The sequence below is a fragment of the Oryctolagus cuniculus genome, chromosome 14 (genome assembly GCF_051225735.1).
Source record: "Oryctolagus cuniculus isolate XC-2025 breed Fujian yellow rabbit chromosome 14, ASM5122573v1, whole genome shotgun sequence".
NCBI lineage: Eukaryota > Metazoa > Chordata > Mammalia > Lagomorpha > Leporidae > Oryctolagus > Oryctolagus cuniculus.
The window spans coordinates 1,447,985-1,470,000 of record NC_142880.1 but is presented as its reverse complement, the minus strand read 5'-3'; the positions used below and the strand labels follow the sequence as shown (position 1 = coordinate 1,470,000).

At 59.9% G+C, this 22,016-nt stretch overlaps 1 protein-coding gene across 2 annotated transcripts in view; it reads right to left on the bottom strand.

Annotated features, from left to right (window-relative positions):
• Positions 1–20,907, bottom strand: part of PDE8B (phosphodiesterase 8B) — a 198,728-nt gene extending 177,821 nt beyond the window's left edge. For both annotated transcript variants that reach the window (XM_089312885.1, XM_089312886.1), the window contains exon 1: positions 20,327–20,907. In XM_089312885.1, the coding sequence (XP_089169011.1) occupies positions 20,327–20,467 (141 nt within the window). In that variant the 5' untranslated portion in view covers positions 20,468–20,907. The remainder of the gene's footprint in view (positions 1–20,326) is intronic.
• Positions 20,908–22,016: the final 1,109 nt, after the last annotated feature.

Genomic DNA, 22,016 nt, shown 5'->3' with positions numbered 1-22,016 from the left:
GGACACAGAGAGAGAGAGAGAGAGCACACACTTCCATCTGCCATCGCTCGCCAGGTGGCCAGGCAGGAGTCAGGAGCTTCATGTGGGTTTGCCACATGGGTGCAGGGCCCCAAGCTCGTGGGCCACCTGCTGCTGCTTCTCCCGGTGCATTAGGAGGCAGCTGCACTGGAAGTGGAGCAGCCAGGATTCAAAGTGGCACCCATGTGGGATGCTGGTGTCACCGGCGGCGGCTTCACCTGCTACACAACGTGATGACCCCAACAGCCGTCCTTAGAGCTCCAGGTATGAGGGACTTAGAACTCCTCTAGAAAGATCTGGGAGCCACTGCAGAACCAGACACCGTCTCACGAAGTCAGAGTCAGCTGACTAAAAAGAGTCGGCTCTACTTAGAGGGGGCGTCGGCACAGCAGAAGGCACGGAGCCACAGGGCTCCAGGTGACAAACACAAACAGTCAAGGGTTCTCCCAAAGCTGCTTGGGGTGGCCACAGGATTGCCTTTAATTGTAAAAGAAAAATGTGCAAAAATTTCAAAACATATCAGAGTACACCTTCAAAGAGAACAGGACGTTAACACGGCAATGTTTTATGCGGGCTCATGAATAAATATTTGTAGCATGGACCTCCGTTCCTGGCCATGATGAAGACACAGGGACCAAGCTTACTTTCCCCCGTTAACATCCAGGAAGCCAAATAATTATACGAAACAGCGAGTACCAGAATCTGGAAAACAGGCAGCTCAGGGCTGTTGTCCGGGAGAGAAGGGAAACAGGTGGGGTTTGCGACTGATGACCCCAGTGTCCACCCTGGGGGCAAACCCCACGTCGAGGAGGGAAACCCTGCAGAGCCCAAGAGCTGGCCACACGGAGCCCGGATCAGGGCTGGGAGCGGCTGTGCGGGGAAGTCCACACTGGGAGCTGCACAGAAGGCTGGGAGCACGCAGCAGACACCGAACCGCTCACGGAATGCACACACCAGGAGCTGGCCGAGTCTGATCCCCACCTCCAGCGTGGAGGGCCCCCTGCTGGTCACTCTGGACACTCGGTGAGAACCCGGCTGGCTCAGGCCTCCGCGCCAAGGGTTTAAAAGCTTAAGGACGGATGTTGGAAGGATGAAACGGAGCCAAGGTTAGCTTGCTTCTGCACCAAGACAAAATCCAACGTCCACTAAAGGCAAACAGCAAAACCTGAACTCTCCACAGTGTAGCGTTCAAACCATCTCGCGTACAGCCAAAACCTCCTGCTCAATGGCGCGTCTGGTAATTATCAAGGCAAAGATCATTAAGTGAAAACAGAAATGCCAGAAATTCTGACATTAGCAGACAAGAACATTGAAACAGCTATTATTATAACTATCATCTGAGTATTGAAAGAAAATGGAAAATTGTGAAATAAAAATGGGTGACAATAAAAAAAATCAGTGGAACTTTAAGAAATAAAAAATACAAATTCTGTTGTGGCCAGCATTGTGGCATGGCAGGTTAGGCCTCTGCCTATGACACCGGCATCCATGTGGGCGCCGATTGGCATACCGGCTGCTCCACTTCCGATCCAGCTCCCTGCAGGTGCGCCTGGGAAGGCAGCGGAGGATGGCCTGGGTGCTTGGGCCCCTGCACCCATGTGTGAGACCCAGAGGGGCTCCTGGCTCCTGGCTTTGGCTTGGCCCAGCCCCGGCCATCATAGCCACTTGAGGAGTGGGCCAGCAGATGGAAGACCTCTCTGTCTCCCCCCTCTCTCTCTCTTTCTCTCTCTGTAGCTCTGACTTTTAAATATTTAAATCTAAAAAAAAAAAATACCAACTCTGAAATGAAAACAACATTGGATGGCACTAAACTGCCGAAGAAAAGATTAAGGAACTAGAAGATATGAGAACTGGATCCACTTAAACCACAGAAGGGAAAAGCTAAAGAAAACAGCGAGAGCGGCAGTGACTTCCAGATCTGAGCAATGCAGCAAACCTCAACGGGGTAAGGCTAAGGGAAACCACGCCGAGCTACAGCACAACACAATCTCTGAAAGCTACGGATGGAAAGCTGTGAGCAGTCAGAGAAAAAAGTAGAAGCACAGAGGAGCAAAGACAGGGACGAGACACGTCCTGCTAGGAGAGCCAAACCCCCGGAGAAAATCCAGACACCCCGGAGAACCTTCCAGACAGACAGAAACGGACACAGCCCGTCACTGGGCATCACAGTAGAAGTGTAAGAAGTTCTCACCAGAAGGAAAATCACAGCCGTCGGAGCCTGGATGCACACAGAGGAATGGGAGGGTGGATATGAAGCGAAACAGGAACTCGCTTTTTCTCGCCTGTAGTGCCTTTTAAATGATAATTAAAGCAGAAGCCATAGGCGTGGATTGTGTTTATCAAATACGCAGGAGGAATGGAGACGCAGAGCAGAGGAGGGAGGGCAGACAGGTGCGTGACGGAGGATTCCCTCCGTGCACAGGGAGCCGCGCCATCGGAAGGCGCAGGAGGTAGGGCGGCGACGCAAACCCACGAGCAGCCACTGAAGAAAATGAAGACAAGCGGCTCACAGGAAACAGCACAGACACTGCCAGCACTCAGGAACGCAGAGAAAGAGCAGAAAGAATCACGGAGCAGATGGGGAAGAAAAGCCAAGCCGGTTACTGTGACGGCTGACCCCGGGCGCGCCCGAGGGTGTCCGTGCGTCTGACCGGACCCAGCGCCCTGCCTACCAGATGCCCACGCTCCCTCACCAGCAGGGAACGGATGCCAGGGTGGGCTGTGTCCACGCGGCCGGGGAAGCCGGGCGCTGACGCTGTAACAGGGACGGGCCCCGTGAGGGAAGCAGCTGGGCACGGCAGGCACGGCCACGGCTCCCAGAAGTGGCAAGTGCAGGGGCGGGGCCCGGGGGCCGGAGAGCGGGCCGCAGGGAGCAGGGGCAGGGCTGCCGGGGGCACGGGCCTTCCTGCTGGAGCCACAAAGGCTGGGACGAACCAGGCAGGTGGCCGCACAACACAGTCGACATAAAGGTCATGAAATGCATCTCACAGAAAAGCACGCGGGCGTTCCAGCTTCTCTATGCCAAAATTCTAGCTTTTTGAAGTATTCTTACAATTACTGTGCACTTTAGAATGGTTTAAACAGTGAATTTTATGTTACATGTAAACTGTATCACCAAAAAAACTCAGCCATCGCAATTCAACGCTTTCACAGGATAAAGGGAGGAAAAGAGGGCTCCCCACGCAGTAACTCCTGGCAAGAACCCTCAGAGGAGCAGGCGTGAGAGGGAGCTCACAGCGGGAGGCACGCACCTGCAGGAGCTTCCGCAAACACCACCCCTCCCGTGACGCCGACCGCCCGGCCCTGGGCTCAGGAAGAAGGCGCAGGTGCACGGCCCCCGCGGCCGCACTGGAAGCCTCCGCAGTGCAGGAACACACGCAAAGTCAAAGCAAGTCCAGAGACTGGCGGCAAGGCGTGGGCCTGTGCTCCGTCACAGACAATGTACCGCGCACACAGACCTCAGGAGGCCAGCACCGCGCAAAGCAGGGAAAACCAGTCCTGTGGTGCCGGCATCCTATACAGCTGCCGGTTCAAGCCCCAGCTGCTCCACTTCCCATCCAGCTCTCTGCTGTGGCCTGGGAAACAGTAGAAGATGGCCCAAGTCCTTGGGCCCCTGAATCCACGTGGGAGATCAGGAAGAGGCTCCTGGTTCCTGGCTTCAGCTCGGCTCTAGCCGCTGTGGTCATTTGGGGAGTGAACCAGCAGATGGAAGATCTCTCTGTGTGTGTGTGTGTCTCCCTCTCCATCTCTCCCTCTCTCCAGCTCTGTAACTCTGCCTTTCAAATAAAGAAATAAATGTGTTTAAAACTTCCTAAATGCCCTACACCAGGGGTGTGCAACCTTTGTCCCGCCAAGAGCCATCTGGGTACTGACGACATCACTTGTGGGCCACGTGGCATCATCAGCTCAAAGTCAGCCTGCTGCAGATTGACTGAACATGGAGTCCTGCCTGCGGCTGCTGGGCAGGGCCAGGCCACGTGGCTCTGCAGGCCTGCCACAGACACTGCCCACCCGTGCGCTACAGGAACGGCTACCACAACGAGTGGGTGCATGCCACGGTCACAGGATAGAAGCTCAATTAAAAAGTCCACGCTGCTCTGTACGCCAGCAATGAACAACTGGAGACTGAAGTTTAAAATACTATTTATGACGACACTGAGGAGCGTAACGATCTCTCTGCAGATCTCCATACCAAAAGCTACAAACTCCGAAGAGATACTAAAAATCCTAAATAAACATTCTTGCATCAGAAGGCTGTTATGGAGATGTCAGATCTCCCTAAACTGATCCATAGCTTCAGTACACTACACATCAAAACCCCAGCAGGCGTTCATGTAGAAATTCAGCAAATAATTCTAAAATGAACCTATAAATGCTAAAGGGTTAGAACAGGCAAACGGACTTTATAAATGAAGAACAGAGCTGGAGAACAAGCAATACCTGATTTTAAAACTTGACCCAGAGTAGGCTTAAGGATAGACACAGCCAATGGAACAGACCAGGGCCAAGCCCACAGCCATGCAGGGTCTGTCACCTCTCCGTGAAGGACCTCGGTAATCCAGCAAACAGAGGGGAACAACTGGCTACCCACACACAAGTTCTCAACCCTGCCTGTAAGGCATCCTAAACACGAGCTGGAAATGGACCACAGGACTACGCACAGAAGCCCAAACTCAACACCTTCAGGAAGTAAACGCAGAGAAAAATCATTGTGAACCTGGAATGGGCAAAGACGTCTTCGGAAGAATGTAGAAGGCAAGAATCAGAAAAGAAAAAAAACTGAAGTCAGCAAAGATGTTAAAGTCTGTTCTTTTAAAGATAGTTTCAAGAAAATTAAAAGGCAAGCCACAGACTGGAAATGAAACAAATCCAGACTAGTATCCAGAATACATAAGAAAAGTCCAATGAATCAATAAGCATTAAACAACCCAACTAAAATTTGGGCAAAATATTCGGAAAGGACACTTCACAACACAGGAAACAGAAAGAGAAGTAGGCTGGTTAAGAGGCCCGCACCTCGGGGCCGGCACTGTAGCACAGCAGGTTAAGCCTCTGCCCATGGCACCTGGATCCCATATGGGCGCCAGTTTGAGTCCTGGCTGTGCCACTTCCGATCCAGCTCCCTGCTAAGGCCTGGGAAGGCAGTAGAAGATGGCCCAAGTCCTTGAGCCCCTGCACCCGCATGGGAGACCCAGAAGAAGCTCCTGGCTCCTGGCTTCGGATCAGCTCAGCTCTGACCATTGCCGCCACTTGGGGAGTGAACCAGTGGATGGAAGGCCTCTCTCTCTGCCTCTCCTTCTCTGTAACTGTCTGCCTTTCAAATAAATAAGTATTTAAAATTAAAAGCAAGGTGCCCACACCTTACACTGGAGTGCTGGCTGGACTCGCAGCCCCGTTCCTGGCTCCAGCCTCGTGCAAGGACAAACCCGGGAGAAAGCTCCGAGGGCTCAAGCCGCGGGCTCCTGCTGCCCGGGGGGACCTGGGCTGAGCTCCCGGCTCCCAGCTCCAGCCTGGCCCGGCCCGGCGCGCACCCTCGCTCTCAGGCACACTTTCAACACATAAATAACAAGAAGCCCGTCTTGATGACCCAAGGCGGGGAGGAGGAGCAGAGCACGACGCGCAGGCGCAGGCGTTGGCCTGAAGGTGTGAGCCGCAGCTTGGGATGCCTCCATCCCACACGGGCCTGCCTGGGTCCCAGGCTCGGCTCTTCTCCCAGTTCCAACTCCCTACTATGTGCTCCAGTACCTGGGCCCTGCCACCAGAGGGGAGACCTGGCTGGATGTCCTGGCTTCTGCCTTTGGCCTGGCCCAGCCCTGGGTCCTGCAGGCATTTGGGGAGTGGCCCAGTGGACGGAAGATCAATCTCTTTCTCTCTCTCAGAAAAAAAGAACGTTTCCTGTTCTGTGTTCGTTTGAGAGGCAAAGCACGCTCCCACCTGCCGTTTCACTTCCCAAGTACCCACAATGCTCAGGGCTGAGCCAGACCAAAGCTGCGAGCTGGGAACTCCAGTCCGGGTGTCCTAGGAGGACCGCAGGGACCCAGCCCCTTGAGCCATCACCCACAGGCATCCCGAGAGCTAGCCGAGGCGCTGCACCGGACGCCTGCCCCACACAGAACTGTCGGAGGCTACTTGTACAGCTCCAGAACGCGAACCCCTGGGAAAAACCAGTCTCCTAGGGACCTGGCGGGGAGGGGAGTGGGTCAGTTGCAGGGAGGGGGCGCAGGGACAGGCTGGGGGGGAGACGGGGGCAGACCCTGGGTACATGGCCCCCCAGACTGGACATCTGAAAGGCGCATGTCTCAGCACACTCGAGCCAGACCCCACCAGGTGTGCCTTCTGGAAGACACGCGGTGCTCACCGAGGCCAGCCCGCACTAAGCACGCCCCTCCGTGTCCACTGGGTGCTTCTGTAAGTTTTTCACACTAGGTGCTGTGGTCTGAACGCCCCTAAACCATGTGCTGGAACCTAACTGCGGCTGTGGTGGTGGTAAGAGGTGGGGCCCGCCGGAAACGGGGTGAGTTACTAGGGCTCTGCTGTGTCCCACCACGTCCGCCACCGGGGACACAGCACGAGGCACGGCCTCCCCCACACCCAGTGCCGGAGCCTTGATCTTGGGCAGAACGGGGAGCGCTTACTTCCTGCTGCTTACAAAGCGCCCGTTCTCGGGCATCTCATCACAGCCAGCACAGCCAGACCAGGGCAGAAAGCAGCGGCAGGAGTGGGCGCCACCCCCACAAACCCGAGAGCCAGCAACTGGCTGGTGGCGAGCGGCTAGGAGCGCCCACAGGCGAGCGCTGGGAAATCTTGGGCGGCCGTGGAGGCGCACAACGCGAGGCCCTGGGGCGAGGGGCCTGGAAGAAGAGTCCCTCCGCGGAGCGACCCGGCAGGCGGCCGTGGTCAGGGGGCGGACACCTGGACAGCTGGACACCGCGAGCCTGCTGAGGTCTTGGAAGGAGGGAAGGAAGGAAGCGCAACACGGAGACTGCGAAGCACTCTGGCCTGCAAACACCCAGAGCTTTCAATGTATTTTGAAGAGAGAGCCAAGAGCGTGGCCCCGCAGATGGGAACAGGTGGAGCAGGCAGACGCTCTGCATCCGCACACCGGAGAATGGCCGCCCTCCCACCACAGCCCCGGGGCGCCAGCCCAGGACTCGGCCTGCACCGCCCTGCACCGCCCAGTCCCTGCGCTCACGTCCAGCAATGCAGAGGGCGGGAAGACTGACGGTACCTGTGGTGGTTACTGCCGGTGCACAGAGCACCAGCTGGACTGCACAGGAGCTCGGACGGCCTGGGAGCCCAGGCGGAGGCACAGGTGCAAGGCAGTGCCCAGCACACCGCAGAGCCTGGGGTCCAGCCGTGCTGGGCAGTGGGGCTGCCTCAGAGGCCACGCTAGGGCAGCTCCGAACGCACCGTGGGACTGCACGGCCAGCAGCGAGCAGGGCCAGCCGGAGCCTCTGAGCCTGAGCACTACCAGTGCTGAGAAGCCCAGAGAACCCCAGAGAAACGCAGCTAAACCACGTGGCGGGGAAGCCAGGAGCCATGAGGGCCAAACCCCGCCAGCACATCCAGCAGCCCAAGAAGGCTGTCCCGGAGCCTTAGAACTATGGTAGGGGCTGGCAGTGTGGCGCAGCGGGTAAAGCTGTCATCTGCAGCACCAGCATCCCATATGGACAGTGGTTCGAGACCCGGATGCTCCACTTCTGATCCAGCTCTCTGCTATGGCCTGGGAAAGCAGTAGAAGATGGCCCAGGTCCTTGGGCTCCTGCACCTGTGTGGGAGACCAGGAAGAAGCTCCTGGCTCCTGACTTTAAACTGGTCCGTGTTCAGCCTGGGCAGCGTGTGGTGAGACAGAGAAGGTGCCAGCCCAGAACTCATCTTCTCTGTATAAAGCCACTCATCCCGTCAGGTCCAAGTTACAACTTGGCCTGAGTAGGGCCAGCACTGTGGCGTAGTGGGCTAAACCTCCACCTGTGGCTCCGGCATCCCATAGGGCGCTGGTTCGGGTTCCGGCTGCTCCACTTCCGATCCAGCTCTCTGCTATGCCCTGGGAGGGAAGTGGAGGATGACCCAAGTGCTTGGGCCCCTGCACCTGTGTGGGAGACCTGGAGGAAGCTCCTGGCTCCTGCTCCACTCAGCTCTGGCCGTTGTGGCCATCTGGGGAGTGAACCCCTGGATGGAAAAATTCTCTCTTTCTGCCTCTGCCTCTCTGTAATTCTGCCTTTCAAATAGATAAATAAATCTCAAAAAAATAAAATTATCCTATGCGCATGAGACGGGCCTAAGGAAAACAACAGTCTTTGAGGAAGAATCCAGCAGCCTCAGGACGGCCCAGCATTCCACACTGCAAAGTCCTGCCGGTACCCCGAGAGCTTTAGAGCTGGTCCCGCCCCTCCCCAAGGGACGCTCCCAGGAGAATCCTCACCAAGCGGCTCCCCTGGCCTGACAACACTGAGCAACAGAACCTGGACATCCTTCCTCCCAGCAGGCACCCTGGGGGAGGCGCCTCTGCCCAGCACAGGTGGGCTCCAGGCTGACGGCATTGACAGCAAAACCCTGGGAGGAATTTTACCTAATTCACACTGAGAAAACCCTTTGTCCTGGTGGGGGGGGGAGAGGAGGGGGGAGGAGGAAGTGCAAGAGGAAGAAGAGGAGGAAGAGGAGGAGCAGGAAGTGGAGGAGGAGAAGGAGCAGGAGGAGGAAGAGGAAGAGGAGGAAGAGGAAGTGGAAGAAGGGGAGGGAAGGAGGAAGTGGAGGAAGTGGAGGAAGGGGAGGGGGAGGAGGAAGGGGAGGAAGAGGAGGGGGAGGAGGAAGAGGAGGAAGAGGGGGGGAGGAGGGGGAGGAGGAAGAGGAGGGAGGTGGGAAGAACCGGACCCGTCCCCTTAGAAGCCCCAGTCTGCTCAGCTCCGCCCTCAGCTGTCCTGAGCCGGCTCCCGCCCTGCCAGGTGCGCTGTCCAGTGAACACGGAGCCCTGCTCTCCCCAGTGGGAGTGGCTGGGCTCTCTCAGGCCCCAGCGTCCTGACGGATGCCCTGCCCGTTACACCTGGCTGCCTTGCTTACCACTGGTCTCTGTCCACGTCTGAATTCTTTACTGCATGAAGACAAAACCTGCCCCACCAATCTCTGCTAGCAGTCCCCGCACAGATGGCCCCGGTGGTTTGGGGGGGCAGGCCACTCCCCAGGGCTGCCCCACACTCCAGGGTACTGCTCCTCGCCTACCCAGCCCTGGCTCACGCAGGCCCAGGGACAGCTCGGCTGGGGCCCCCGAGAGACAAGCAGCAACCCGTGGCAGTGTCCACAGCACGCGGAAGGCGCGTGGTGTGGGCGGGCCTCCCCCACCCAGCTCTCACAGGCGGCAGGGCGAGACAGCTGTCAGCGGCAGAGCCACCACAGACAGGGCAGCTCTGAGGGACACGTGGGCTCAGGCTGGCATACACTGTACCACCAGGGCCACGTCTGGAGGAGCCACGGGCAGGGCAGCCATCGCGACCCTGTAACTGGGAGCAATGCTTGTCTGAGCCCACGCACCCACACAGGAAGCCTTTGGGTCGCAGCAGCAGAGAACGGGCACGTCGGTGCTGGGCCGGGCTCCCACTCCACTACTTCACTGGCCCTGGTGGAAGGACCCTGCCCTCAGCGTGAGCTGCACCCGGAGCCACGCCCACACCTGATTCAGACGGGAAGCTGGAGTACCGAGTTCCCCAAGTTCACATGTTGGAGACTTAACCCACAGTACCATAGTGGGGAGAGGAGGCCCCTGGGGGAATGGCCCAGGGGTTCACCCTCAGGCAGGGAGAGAGGAGCAAGCGAAGTCTGTTCCCCGTCTTCCCACAGCCTCCCCCTGCAGGGGACACAGCCACAGGTGCCATCCCAGACAGTGCAGCCCTGACCCCGGCACAGCCTCCCCCCTGCAGGGGACACAGCTACAGGTGCCATCTGGAGCAGGATGTGACCCCCCTGCTGCCCTAACCTGACACAGCCTCCTCCCTGCAGGGGACACAGCCACAGGGGCCATCCCAGACACTGCTGCCCTCACCTGACACAGCCTCCCCCCTGCAGGAGACACAGCCACAGGTGCCATCTGGAGCAGGGCGCGACCCCCCTGCAGCCCTGACCCTGGACTTCCTGCTCTCCGGTACCACGAGTCCTGAATCTGCTTCCTTCCTGGCCAGCCCCATGTGCCTGCGAGAGCAGCACAGGTCCCCCTGAGGACAGGGACGTGGCGCTCCCAGGAGGCGCCCTCTGCAGGGCCGTGCACCCCGGCCGCCCCTCGGGAAGCCTGGCTCGGCTCCGACTCTTACAGGCAGGGGACGTGCACCTCAGCATGGGTAGAACACAGGCTGCGGGGGGGCGGGCGCGCAGAGTCGCTGTCCCCTCCTGTCCCGTGGGCCGTGGTGTTCCACACTGAGATACCGCGGGCCACTGCTCCTGTCACTCAGCAGCGACAGCGTCCTGATGAGCCCTGCACGGCTTGGCGCTGGCCTCACGTGCTGCTCATGGCTCTGACTTTTCTCTTCCGGGTGACTGGGCGATCCTGCTGCCCTGTTTCCCCTCATCTGCACGTTTCTGTCACAAAACACAAAGCCTGGTTCACATACTTGGGGCTGCCAATTCTCTCCCGGCTCCAGGGACAGCTGTTTGGCCAAACAAAACTGAAATTGTGTTCTTCCTCCAATGGCAAATATTTGCCTCATCAGTAACAAATCTGCACACACGCTCTGTTTTCTTGACTCCCCATGTGAACAAGAACCTCGGGTTCAACGCCACTCTGCTGTGTGACCTTTCAAAAACATCTTAATCGGCAGTGAAACCCAACACATGCATTCTGCACAATGCATCTGTCTTGTCTGGAACACTGAAAACAAAACAGATCAGACTGCACACACGCACACACATGCACACACAGGCACACACACACATGCACACAAGCACATGCACACGCGCACATAAGCGCATGCATGCACACACAAGAACACATATGCGCGCACACACACAAGCACAAAGCCCTTGCCACCAGGCGTGACCAGCAGCGGCGGTCAGGGGGCGAGGCTGTGGGCGTTCTCAAGGCCCTGGCTCTCCAGTGCCGCTGCCGGCTCTCGGCTCCCTAGGAGGAAACACCGCGTACCCTGCCTGCCGAGTGAGGGGCGGGCCCAGCCACTGCCCACGAGTGCAGGAGCTCGGGGGACACACAGTGCCGGGACCTGCACAAGCCGCCCATCACACAGCCCGGGATTCTGACAACAGCCAGGACAGAGCAAGTCTGTCTGCTTCCCAGGAGGCATGGGAGACGAGGTGAGCCTGCAGCCATCCCTGGGGCCTGGCCCTTGGGTGTGTCCGGCTGCAAACCATGCCTGACCCCAGGGCCACCACAGCCGCAGCAGAGGCGGGGACATCCAGAGACACGGCGTGCTCCTTACGATCGCCTCTGGCTGCCGCTTGGGAGGGACAATCCCTACGCGGGTGTTTAAAGGGAGGGCTTCTGCGCTCTGTGTTTCTCAAATCTCACTGGCAACCTGGGACCGTACCACGTGCAAGCAGCTGGGGCTTTAAAATGGTCGGGCAGTGGGGGGTCACATCGAGGGAGTCCCGGGAGCTACGCAGCAGAGCCTCGGGGGTCTGCGGCCTGGGGCTGCGGGGGGCCATCCGGGCCAGCCCACTGAGCTTCTAGGCCGAGACCAGAGTCGCGCTTCCGAACCCCTCTGTGTGCCAAGGAACGCACGCGGCCTCCTTCAGGGCTGCAACAGCTCGGGAGGGAGGTGGATGCAATGGAGCTGGGACCAGAGCCGCACCTGCCACGGGGACCCCGGCCTCCACGCCACCCACGCCACCTGACTGAGTACAGGGGGCCCTGCAACGCAGGGAGCAAACACTTTCTGGCTTTCTGACAGGAAACGCGGTGCTGGGGAGACAGGTGTGATCGGAAGAGGACGATGACCCCCTGTGGGCTTCAGGACCTGGCCGGCCTCCTGCGCTACCATCAGGTGACCACGGTTCAGTCTGCGCTGGCAGAGGCGTGGCTCGGAGAGCTAAGCCATGGCCCCAGGTCCTAACCCCGATGACCTCAGAGAGAGACGGACGTCAGAGGAGGTGCCCAGTGTGGGCCACGCCCCCCATGGCTGGTGTCTGTGCGAGAGGAGATGAGCACACAGCACGCAGAGCCCCGAGCCCTCGAACGCAGAGGGAAGAGGCCCATCCGCGAGCCCACAGATGCTTTCCGAAGGACCAGGCTGCTGCTACGCTGACGTGGGCTTCCCCCCTGCAGGGCTGCGAGCAAGTCCATGTCTGTCGTGCAAGCCACCAGCAAGGGGCCTCTGTCCAGGCAGAGCTGGCAAACTCGCACTCGGCACTGTGTCTTCACCGGGCCCCATTCCCGGACACACGTGGGACCCCGTGGCCTCACACCGGGGACTGCACAGCTGCTGCGGGCTGGGCTCCCGAGTGGTACTCAGCTCCCAACAGAAAACGTGAGGGAGCCGTGCCTTTGCTTTGTAAGCCACAGAGGTTTGGGGGCTCCTGTGGGACACAACACTACCCCAGGAAAGCCAGGGAGCATTCTCGGGGTCCGTGAGGTTAAGTGAAACCGTACTGAATGGCTCTGTCGCTCTCCCTCTTCGTGGAGGAACGACACTAAACCCTGCCTAGGCTTCATATCCGAGTCACGGCACCATTATGTCGCTCCCCGTCTTCGTGGAGGAACGACACAGGACCCTGCACTGTTCTTTTGTCTGCTCGGCCCTCCCCGGGTTTGCTGCTGGTTCTTCCCGGGTTGGCTACCGTCCCTTCCACCTCCGTGGAAGGGCGGTTCCCCCTGCCATATTCCCCACTTCCGCGGGGGAGCGGCACACCGCCGGCCGGCTCTCTCGGGGGCTGCACAGGTGTTCCCCTTAGATGTTCCTCCTAGATGTTCCTGGTGCATGTTGTCTCTCTCCTCCTTTATAGTCCTCTTCCACCAATCCCAACTCTGCTACCCACACGCCGAGTACGCTGCTCTCCTCCAATCAGGAGCAGGTCCCACAGTTTATTGGTTGAACTGGAGGCAGCTGTGCGGAAGCTGTTACTCCCTCCCCAGCGCCATATTGTGGGAGAGCAGATGCTTAGAATAAGTCTTAATTCCAGTAACTTAGTCTAGTCCGAGTTGCTCCCCACAGGCTCTCTCTGCGGTTCTCAGAAATGGTCAGATAAGGGTGTCATTCATTCAGTCGCAGTCGCACATAAACACAGACTGCTACAGTCGGGTATGGCCCCGCCTGGGGCCAGTGTTGTGGTACAGAGGGTTAAGCTGCCACCTGCAACGCCTACATCCCACATGGGCGCTGGTTCGAGTCCCGGCTGCTCCACTTCTGATCCAGTTCCCTACTAACGTACCTGGGAAAACAGCAGAAGATGGCCCAAGTGCTTGGGCCCCTTCACCCACTTAGAAGAACTGAATGGAATTCCAGGCTCCTGGCTTTGGCCTGGCCCAGACCCAGCCACTGTGGCCATTTGGGGAGTGAACCAGCAGACGGATGATCTCTCTTTCAGTTTCTGCCTCTCTCTCTCTGTAACTCTGTCTTACATATAGATAAAGAAATCTATAGAGGCCGGCGCCGTGGCTCACTAGGCTAACCCTCTGCCTGCGGTGCTGCCACACGGGGTTCTAGTCCCTGTCAGGGTGCCAGATTCTGTCCTGGTTGCCCCTCTTCCAGGCCAGCTCTCTGCTGTGGCCCGGGAGTGCAGTGGAGGATGGCCCAAGTGCTTGGGCCCTGCACCCCATGGGAGACCAGGAGAAGCACCTGGCTCCTGGCTTCGGATCAGCGTGGTGTGCCGGCTGCCGCGGCCATTGGAGGGTGAACAATGGCAAATGGAAGACCTTTCTCTGTATCTCTCTCACTCTCCACTCTGCCTGTCAAAAAAACAAAAAACAAACAAACAAAAAATCTATAGAAAGAAACACTATAAAAGGGACATGCCAGCAGGGGGCGTGTGTCAGAAAGGACACGCCAGCAGGGGGGCGTGTGTCAGAAAGGACACGCCAGCAGGGGGCGTGTGTCAGAAAGGACATGCCAGCAGGCCTGCTCCTTCACACAACTGCACCTCCCGGAACTGCCCTACCTGAAACACCTGACAGGGGTCCAGAATGTCTGAACTCAGGACTTGCCACGCCAGTGCCGTCACGAGGGACATTTAGAAATTAGCCCACGGCTGGTGCTTGCTGCCATGGTTAGGACGTCCCATGGGACACCTCGTTCCCATCAGAGGGCCTGGGAGAGTCCTGGCTGTGCCCCCACTCCAGCTCCCTGCCCATGTGCACCCCGGCAGGCAGTGGGACAGCCGAAGCAGCAGGGTCTCTGACACCCACACAGCGACCTGGATCAGGCTCCCAGCATCGCCGCTGTGGACGTCTGGGACGTGAACCAGCCAGTTAGGAAGTTCCTCTCCTTCTCTCTCCCTCCTTCCAAATAAATCATAACAACGGAGGCGGAGAGAACCCAACCCCCAGTGCCCATTCAAAAGAGCAGCTCTGGAATCTACTAAGCGGAAAGAGGTCAGTCTCCTGGTTGAGGAGGGACACCCAAGGACGCGCTAACAGCAAGCAAGTCTGAGGAGGAGAGGAAAGCGGCCGCGTAGGGAGCGTTGTAACCCGCAGGCCCTGAGGGGTGGCCCCAGAGGCAGGGTCTGCCCCCCCCCCCACCATCACAGGCTTTGCGCTGCACCCGCCCCCAGTCAGCCCCTCGTCTGCAGACAGGGAGCCGTGGCGCCGACAGCCTCACACAAGGCCGCCCACCCAGAGCCCCCGTGGGACTGCCCAGCACACCTGAGGACCTGAGACCCCTGCCGCTCTGACGGCCAGAACAAGGAGGCTGCTGGTGGCCCGTGACATTCACCCCGCTCTGTCCCTCAGTGAATTACCCAGCAAAAGCCGTGAGTCACCCTGCTCACTGGCCTTCTGGAACCCAGGTGAAGAAGCGAGCGCCGGCGCCGTTGTTGAAGCTGGCAGCATGAGGCGTTGCGAGGTTAACGCAGCCTCCAAAGGCAACCGCACCACCCAGCGGACACACGGCTTCCTGAGCCGTCAGGGCCAGCCCAGGGCTCCCCGGTGAACAAAGTGTTCCCCACAGAGCTCACAGCCTCTGTCCGTGCGGGCCAGTTTGGGGCGTCTCCTCCCCCCTGGCTGACCCCGAGTAGGGAGCAAACCTTCAGCCCTGGGCCCCAAGATGACCGCCATTGCCCCCAGCTCTGACCTCCCCAAGAACATCTGAGGGCACTGGCCAGGCCAGGGAGCTCCTGCGGCCGCGCAGCTGGGGCCGGGCCACACCTGCACCTCGCAGGCATCCCAGGACCTACAGAGAACACTTGTGCACACCACGCACACAGCACACACACGTACACACAAGCCACAGCACACATGCACACACACACAGCACACACACATACACACACAGCACACTACATACACAGCACACAGCATACCATGCACACAGCACACATGTGCACACACACACACACCACAGCACACACTACATACATCACACACAGCACACCACTCACAGCGCATGCATGTCCACACAAATCACACACCACACACTACACACAGCACTACACGTTCAAACCACAGCACACACTACATACACAAAACACAGCACCCCATGCACACAGCACACACACACACACAAATCACTCACCACACACTATACACACCGCACACATGCACAAACCACACAGCACACACTACATCCCCCACACGCAGCACACCATGCACACAGCACACACACACACACACACAAATCACTCACCACACACTATACACACCGCACACATGCACAAACCACACAGTACACACTACATCCCCCACACGCAGCACACCATGCACACAGCACACACACACGTGCACAGACAGACCACAGGCACACCCAGGGCTGGGCTGCAGGAGTTCCCACCCCTGGGCATTTACCCGGAACTGGACGGCGCGGGCGGCTGCTCCCAGACTCAGCGCCCAGGCAGACACGGAGTGGGCGCCGGGTGTCGGAAGGGCCCGGCCCGGGGGCATGCGCTCCAGGGGCTCACCTGGGGCGTGTGCTGCGGCCATCACCGTGCGTCCACGGCAAGCACCTTCAGGACCCCTAGGGCTGAGCCTCAGGTCCTGGCTGCCCCGACACCAAGACTGGCGGCACTGGGTCCTAGTGCTACTAGCCACGTGGCCCTGACCCTGGCCACAGAGCACCCCCTCTACCCTGGCCTGCAGCCCTCAGCTCAGACACGCCCTGAGCCCGCTGGGCACATGCACCGCGAAGCCCCCCAGGGAAGAAGACTGTATCCAGACATGCAGACACCCTGCGGCCACGGAGCGCTGCCCTAGGCACTGCCATAGCTCAGGGCGGACACCGGCTCCCCCAGCGCCACCGGGTACAGAGGCCCCACGGAGGCCGCTAGCGCCCAGCTGTGCACTGGAGCACCCCTGCACCACCGGGGCAGTCCCTGCTGACGCCCCTAACGCAGAGGTCAGACCTGGCCTGCAGCTCGTGGACAAACACTGCAAGGTGTACGGGCGCAATGGGCACAGGGCGGCGTGAAGACAGCCTTGTGGTGCTTTCCAGGAGCGCCAGTGTCCAGCAAAGGCCTTGCTCCTGTGGACAGACCCCAAGCAGTCCCCGGTCCCGGCCTGAGGTTCATCCCCACCCACTGGGGGGTGTGGCCAGGACACCTGGGGTCACCTGCAGGACCCGGAGGCCTTCCCTGCAGATGCTGCCCCTCGCCGGCTCTCGTGGGTTGAGCAGGTGCTGGGGAGGCCCTCGCTGGCCCCCTAACCTGGCCACCCAAGAGGAGCAAACCCTGCCCGCCCAGCAGCAAAAGAGCTGGGTGTGGATGCGGCTGTCAGGTGAGGGCCTGGACAGATGAGCAGCCCAGCCGCCCAGCCCCCTGACCCCCGAAACCATGATGCCCTGCAGCTCGTAAGCATGAAAGGCCTGGTGCGTGGCTGTGCGGCAGGAGCTGAGGTCACAGTCCCGGGTGGGCTGCCAGGGCCTGAGGGCAGCCGAATCACAGCCCTGCGCTCCAGCCCTGCGCTCCAGCCCTGCAGACGGCAACGGCAGGACAGCGGGGCACCGGAGGATGCGACCAAGCTCAGGCTGAGATCTGGGGGGAGCGGGGAGGCACAAAAGAAGAGGAAGAAAGCCCGAGGCCAGGACAGGGCAGCTCGGGAGGCGCAGGGTGGGGGGAGCCGAGCAACAGGCACAGGGGACAGGGCCGGCAGGAAGGAGAGGGCTGCCGAGCCCACTGTGGGCGGGAGGGGCTGCCAGCCGGGGCCAGGGAGCTGCTCGGATGACGGGTGGGAGAAACGTCTGAGCCACGCGGCCGAGCGTGGCTGGAGGATCTGACCCAGGACGCACGTGGAGGTGGGACACCCGTGGTGGGGAGGCTCCGGGAGCGGAGCAGAGGGCGCTGACGCCAAGCCCAAGCCCAGAGGCAGGGAAGAGGGGGAGCTGCGGGCTCGACTGGGACTCGGCAGCCCGTGGGCTGCGGGTGCACGGCTCTCCGGAGCAGGCTCGTCCCGCGAGGACAAGCAAGCCCCTTTGGGGAGGGGTCCTCGGCACGGGGGGCACGAGGTGCCCGAGGGACACCAGGGGGACGCCCAGTGGGGAAGAGGAAGCAGAGGCCACGGGGGAAAGGAGATACCTGCTTAGAACTGGCAATTCAGGCAGCTTCGAGGGGGCCTGAAAGGGTGGACAGAGGGGACAGAGGGGGTGCAGGAGGAAGGGAGAGGATCGGGGACAGCCGACAGCCTGGGGTGAGAGAACACCCCCAGCCAGTGGCCAGTCCCAGCCACCGGCCGGGCCTGAGCGTGCTCACAATAAGCAGACGTCGGCAGAACCCCACACGCCTGGAGAAGGCGCAGCCCAACAGAAGTGGCAGCGGGGCCGGCGGCAGGCACGGCGGTTAAGCCTCTGCTTGAGAGGCCGGAGGCCACGTCCCGCACCCCGTGCCGGAGCATCTGGGCCCGAGTCCTGCACTGCCTCCACCCGGCTTCCCGCCAGTGCACACCCAGGGCAGAGTGACGGCTCCACTGCGTGGTCCCCGACCCCCACGTCAGAGGTCAGAGCTGGCCCAGCCCCATCTGTAGCAGGCGCCTGGGGAGTGAATGGGGAGGGAATGAACTGATGAGATGTCTGCCCACCCCTCTCATGTTTACTCCCGCTCTCACTGTCAGTCCAGTCTGCCTTCCAAAGAAATAAACCCAAATGAAGAAAACTTAAAAGAGGGAGCGCCGGCGCTGCGGCTCACTAGGCTAATCCTCCGCCTTGCGGCGCCGGCACACCAGGTTCTAGTCCCGGTCGGGGTGCCGGATTCTGTCCCGGTTGCCCCTCTTCCAGGCCAGCTCTCTGCTGTGGCCAGGGAGTGCAGTGGAGGATGGCCCAAGTGCTTGGGCCCTGCACCCCATGGGAGACCAGGAGAAGCACCTGGCTCCTGCCTTCAGATCATTGCGGTGCGCCGGCCGCAGCACGCCAGCCGCGGCGGCCATTGGAGGGTGAACCAACGGCAAAGGAAGACCTTTCTCTCTGTCTCTCTCTCTCACTGTCCACTCTGCCTGTCAAAAAATAAAATAAAATAAATAAAAGAAGGAGCAATGAAGAATGAACCCATGAGCCCAGAAACATTTTCTAAAATGAGAAGCATTTTTGCCTCCCGTAAAAGTGAGCTGTGGGGCCAGTGCTGTGGCGTAGCGGGTAAAGCCTCCACTGCAGCACTGGCATCCCATGTGGGCATCGGTTCGAGTTCTGGCTGCTCCACTTCTGATCCAGCTCTCTGCTGTGGCCTGGGAAAGCAGTGGAAGATGGCCAAGTGCTTGGGCCCCTGCACCTGTGTGGGAAACCAGAAAGAAGTTCCTGGCTCCTGGCTTCGGATCAGCGCAGCTCCAGCCATTGTGGCCATCTGGGGAGTGAACCAGCGGATGGAAAACCCTCCTCTCTCTCTCTCTACCTCTGCCTCTCAAATAAATAAATCTTTTTAAAAATGAGCTGCGGGACAGGAGAGGGTGTTCCTCAGATTTAACTAAGAATTACAATGCTTCTTCATCAGTGTCTCGTCTCCAGCATCCATGAGACTAACCTGCAGGGCTGAGGCTTACGTGTCCGATTTCCTGTTTGCAGTCCCAGACAGGAAACAAGCACCCAGCACATCGTCGCCTCGTGAATGAACGAACGAGCGCTGACGGCTGGGGTGCAGGCGCTGTGATGCGGCTGCGGCTTCTCCGGCCTGACCGCGGCAGACGGAGGCGGAAGCTGCCCTTGCCGCTTCCCCACCACCATCGAACGGTCTCTGCTCCCTGGGGGAGGATGGAAGCGGCTGGTGGGAGAGGTTCCTAGATCCAGCAGCGTGAACTCCACCGGCCACTGCTTCGGTCCAGCAACGCTCACTCCTGTCTGCCCTGAGTTCTCCTGGCCCAAGGGTCTAGACGCACGTTCTGTGCCGGCTGATGCTCCGGACCGTCCACCGCTCAGGTTATCCGCACACGCCCTTACTGCTAAGTCCCAGCCACAGCGCCGGGCACTGAGGACGCAGCCAGGGATACGCTGGTCAGGCAGCTGCGTGACCAGGAACCTTCACCCTCCGCCCTCACCCGGCCACCCGGCTGGCTCCGTGGGTCTCTTAGACTGCCGGGACCACACGGGTGTTCGGACCGTATCTGCTGATCGCTCTCTGCAGCTGGAGTAGTTTTGGGAGCAGAAATGTTAAGGCTCCTGCACACCCGCTCCGCCCTCGCTCCCCCAGACCTAGGGGGGTCGCCCCTGGGCGCCAGTCAGGGGAGTCCAGCCAGCAGGGGGCACCAGCACAGGGTGACCCAGAGCTCTTCCCAGCGTCTGCTGGTCCCCAGCCCTGGGTGGCAAGGCCTGCCGGCTCTCACAGGCCACAGACGCCGCACAGCCCCCTGCCCCGTGTGCGCCTGCGTGGACATGAGCTCCCCCACCCCTGAAGGGCTGTGGGCTCACCTGGCCCCCGGGCGAGGAAGCGTGGACGCCTGCCCCTACAGCTGCTGGAGCCACCTGGGATTAAGCCCCAGCCGGCAAGTGTGCGCTGGTTTGTTAAGACCCAACACAGGTTGGACACAATTACCCCGAGGCTAAGGGCAGCCGGAGATGGCCACTGAGAGAAGGGTCAGAAGCCAGTGAGAAACGCCTGGCCCTGCGTTTCAAATTCCAAGGAGCCACGGCCCTGCAGCCGGTTCCGGCTGGGCTGCGAGGCCTCCCGAGTCACCCCAGCCAGGCCCCCCGGTGCTGAGCCGACCTCCCCACCCTGCTCCTCACGTGCGGTCTCCCCTCCCGCCTTCGAGGCCCACCTCCGCGGCCAGGCTGTCTGTGCCGTCCCCATCTGCAGACCGCGTGCTCTCCTCCACGTTCTCGGAACGCTGACCCCACCTCCGTGAGCCCCTCCTGTCCAGGCGCCCCTCGCGCGGCCGGACGACGTCCGCGTGCTGCATAGCTCTTCAATGACAGGTGCTCCTACTAAACGCTGGCTAAGTGAATGAGTGATCAAATTAGCCATCAAAGTTATTTTTGCTCGACGTGGCGATATAATTTCTCCTCAGTCCGAGACCAAACCGCATTGCACACGTGCGTCCAGAAACAGGGACTCACGGAAGGACACACTCCCGTGCGTTTTCAGACCGTGTCCACGTGTGTGTCCACACAAAGGCCACGTGGTGCTTTCAACACAACCCCCACCACGGTCTGCGTTCCTCCCAGACGCTCAGGGCGACGAGTCGGGTCGGGGCTTACGGTGCGCTGTTCTCAAAGGAGATCTGCCCGCTGACGCTCGGGGCTGCTCACAAGCCTGGGGTCGTCCTTCCGGACCGCGCTGTGACGTCACTTCCCACCCGTGAGCACGATGCAATGTCACTTCCCGTCCGTGGCCTCTCCTCCAGCAGCACTGCTTCCTCTCCTGGTGTTCACCGCCCTCATGCAGGCCCGGCGCGGCCTCTACCCCTGCACCACAGCTGCTCACGGGTCCCTCTCCCAGGAGACCGGGCGAGCCCCAGAGCAGGGCCTCGTCCCCTTGCCGGGTCTGCCCAGCACCTGGCACGGCGCCTGGCATGGCACAGGTGTCAGTGAAGGTGCTCGGAGTGGAGCCGGCCCAACACCAACTGCACGCCTGGCTCTGAAAACACGTGTGACTTCTTTGCTATACACACTGCGACATTCATGAACCAGTTGCGGGGGGGGAAACACACACATGCATGCACACGTGTGTGGGCGCACATGTGCTCAGAGACATGAATGCGTACATGTGTGCGTGTGTGCATGATGCAAACATGCATGAACACATATCTAAGCGCATATACACACATGCAGGCACCACACACACACACACACACACCCCAGTGCTGCCGTGGAGTGGTACCCAGGTGTCCCACGTGCTGCTGTCTGCCAAGCCAAACCCCAGTTTAGGGATTAGTCACCCCCAGGAACTAACCCCAGTGTAGGCATCACAGCCACCCCCACTCATGAACTAACCCCAGTGTAGGGATCACAGTCACCCCCAGGAACTAACCCCAGTGTAGGGACCACAGCCACCCCCCACTCATGAACTAACCCCAGTGTAGGGACCACAGCCACCCCCACTCATGAACTAACCCCAGTGTAGGGATCACAGTCACCCCCAGGAACTAACCCCAGTGTAGGGATCACAGTCACCCCCAGGAACTAACCCCAGTGTAGGGATCACAGCCGCCCCCACTCATGAACTAACCCCAGTGTAGGGACCACAGCCACCCCCCACTCATGAACTAACCCCAGTGTAGGGACCACAGCCACCCCCACTCATGAACTAACCCCAGTGTAGGGATCACAGTCACCCCATGAACTAACCCCAGTGTAGGGATCACAGTCACCCCCAGGAACTAACCCCAGTGTAGGGATCACAGTCACCCCCACTCATGAACTAACCCCAGTGTAGGGATCACAGCCACCCCCACTCATGAACTAACCCCAGTGTAGGGATCACAGTCACCCCCAGGAACCAACCCCAGT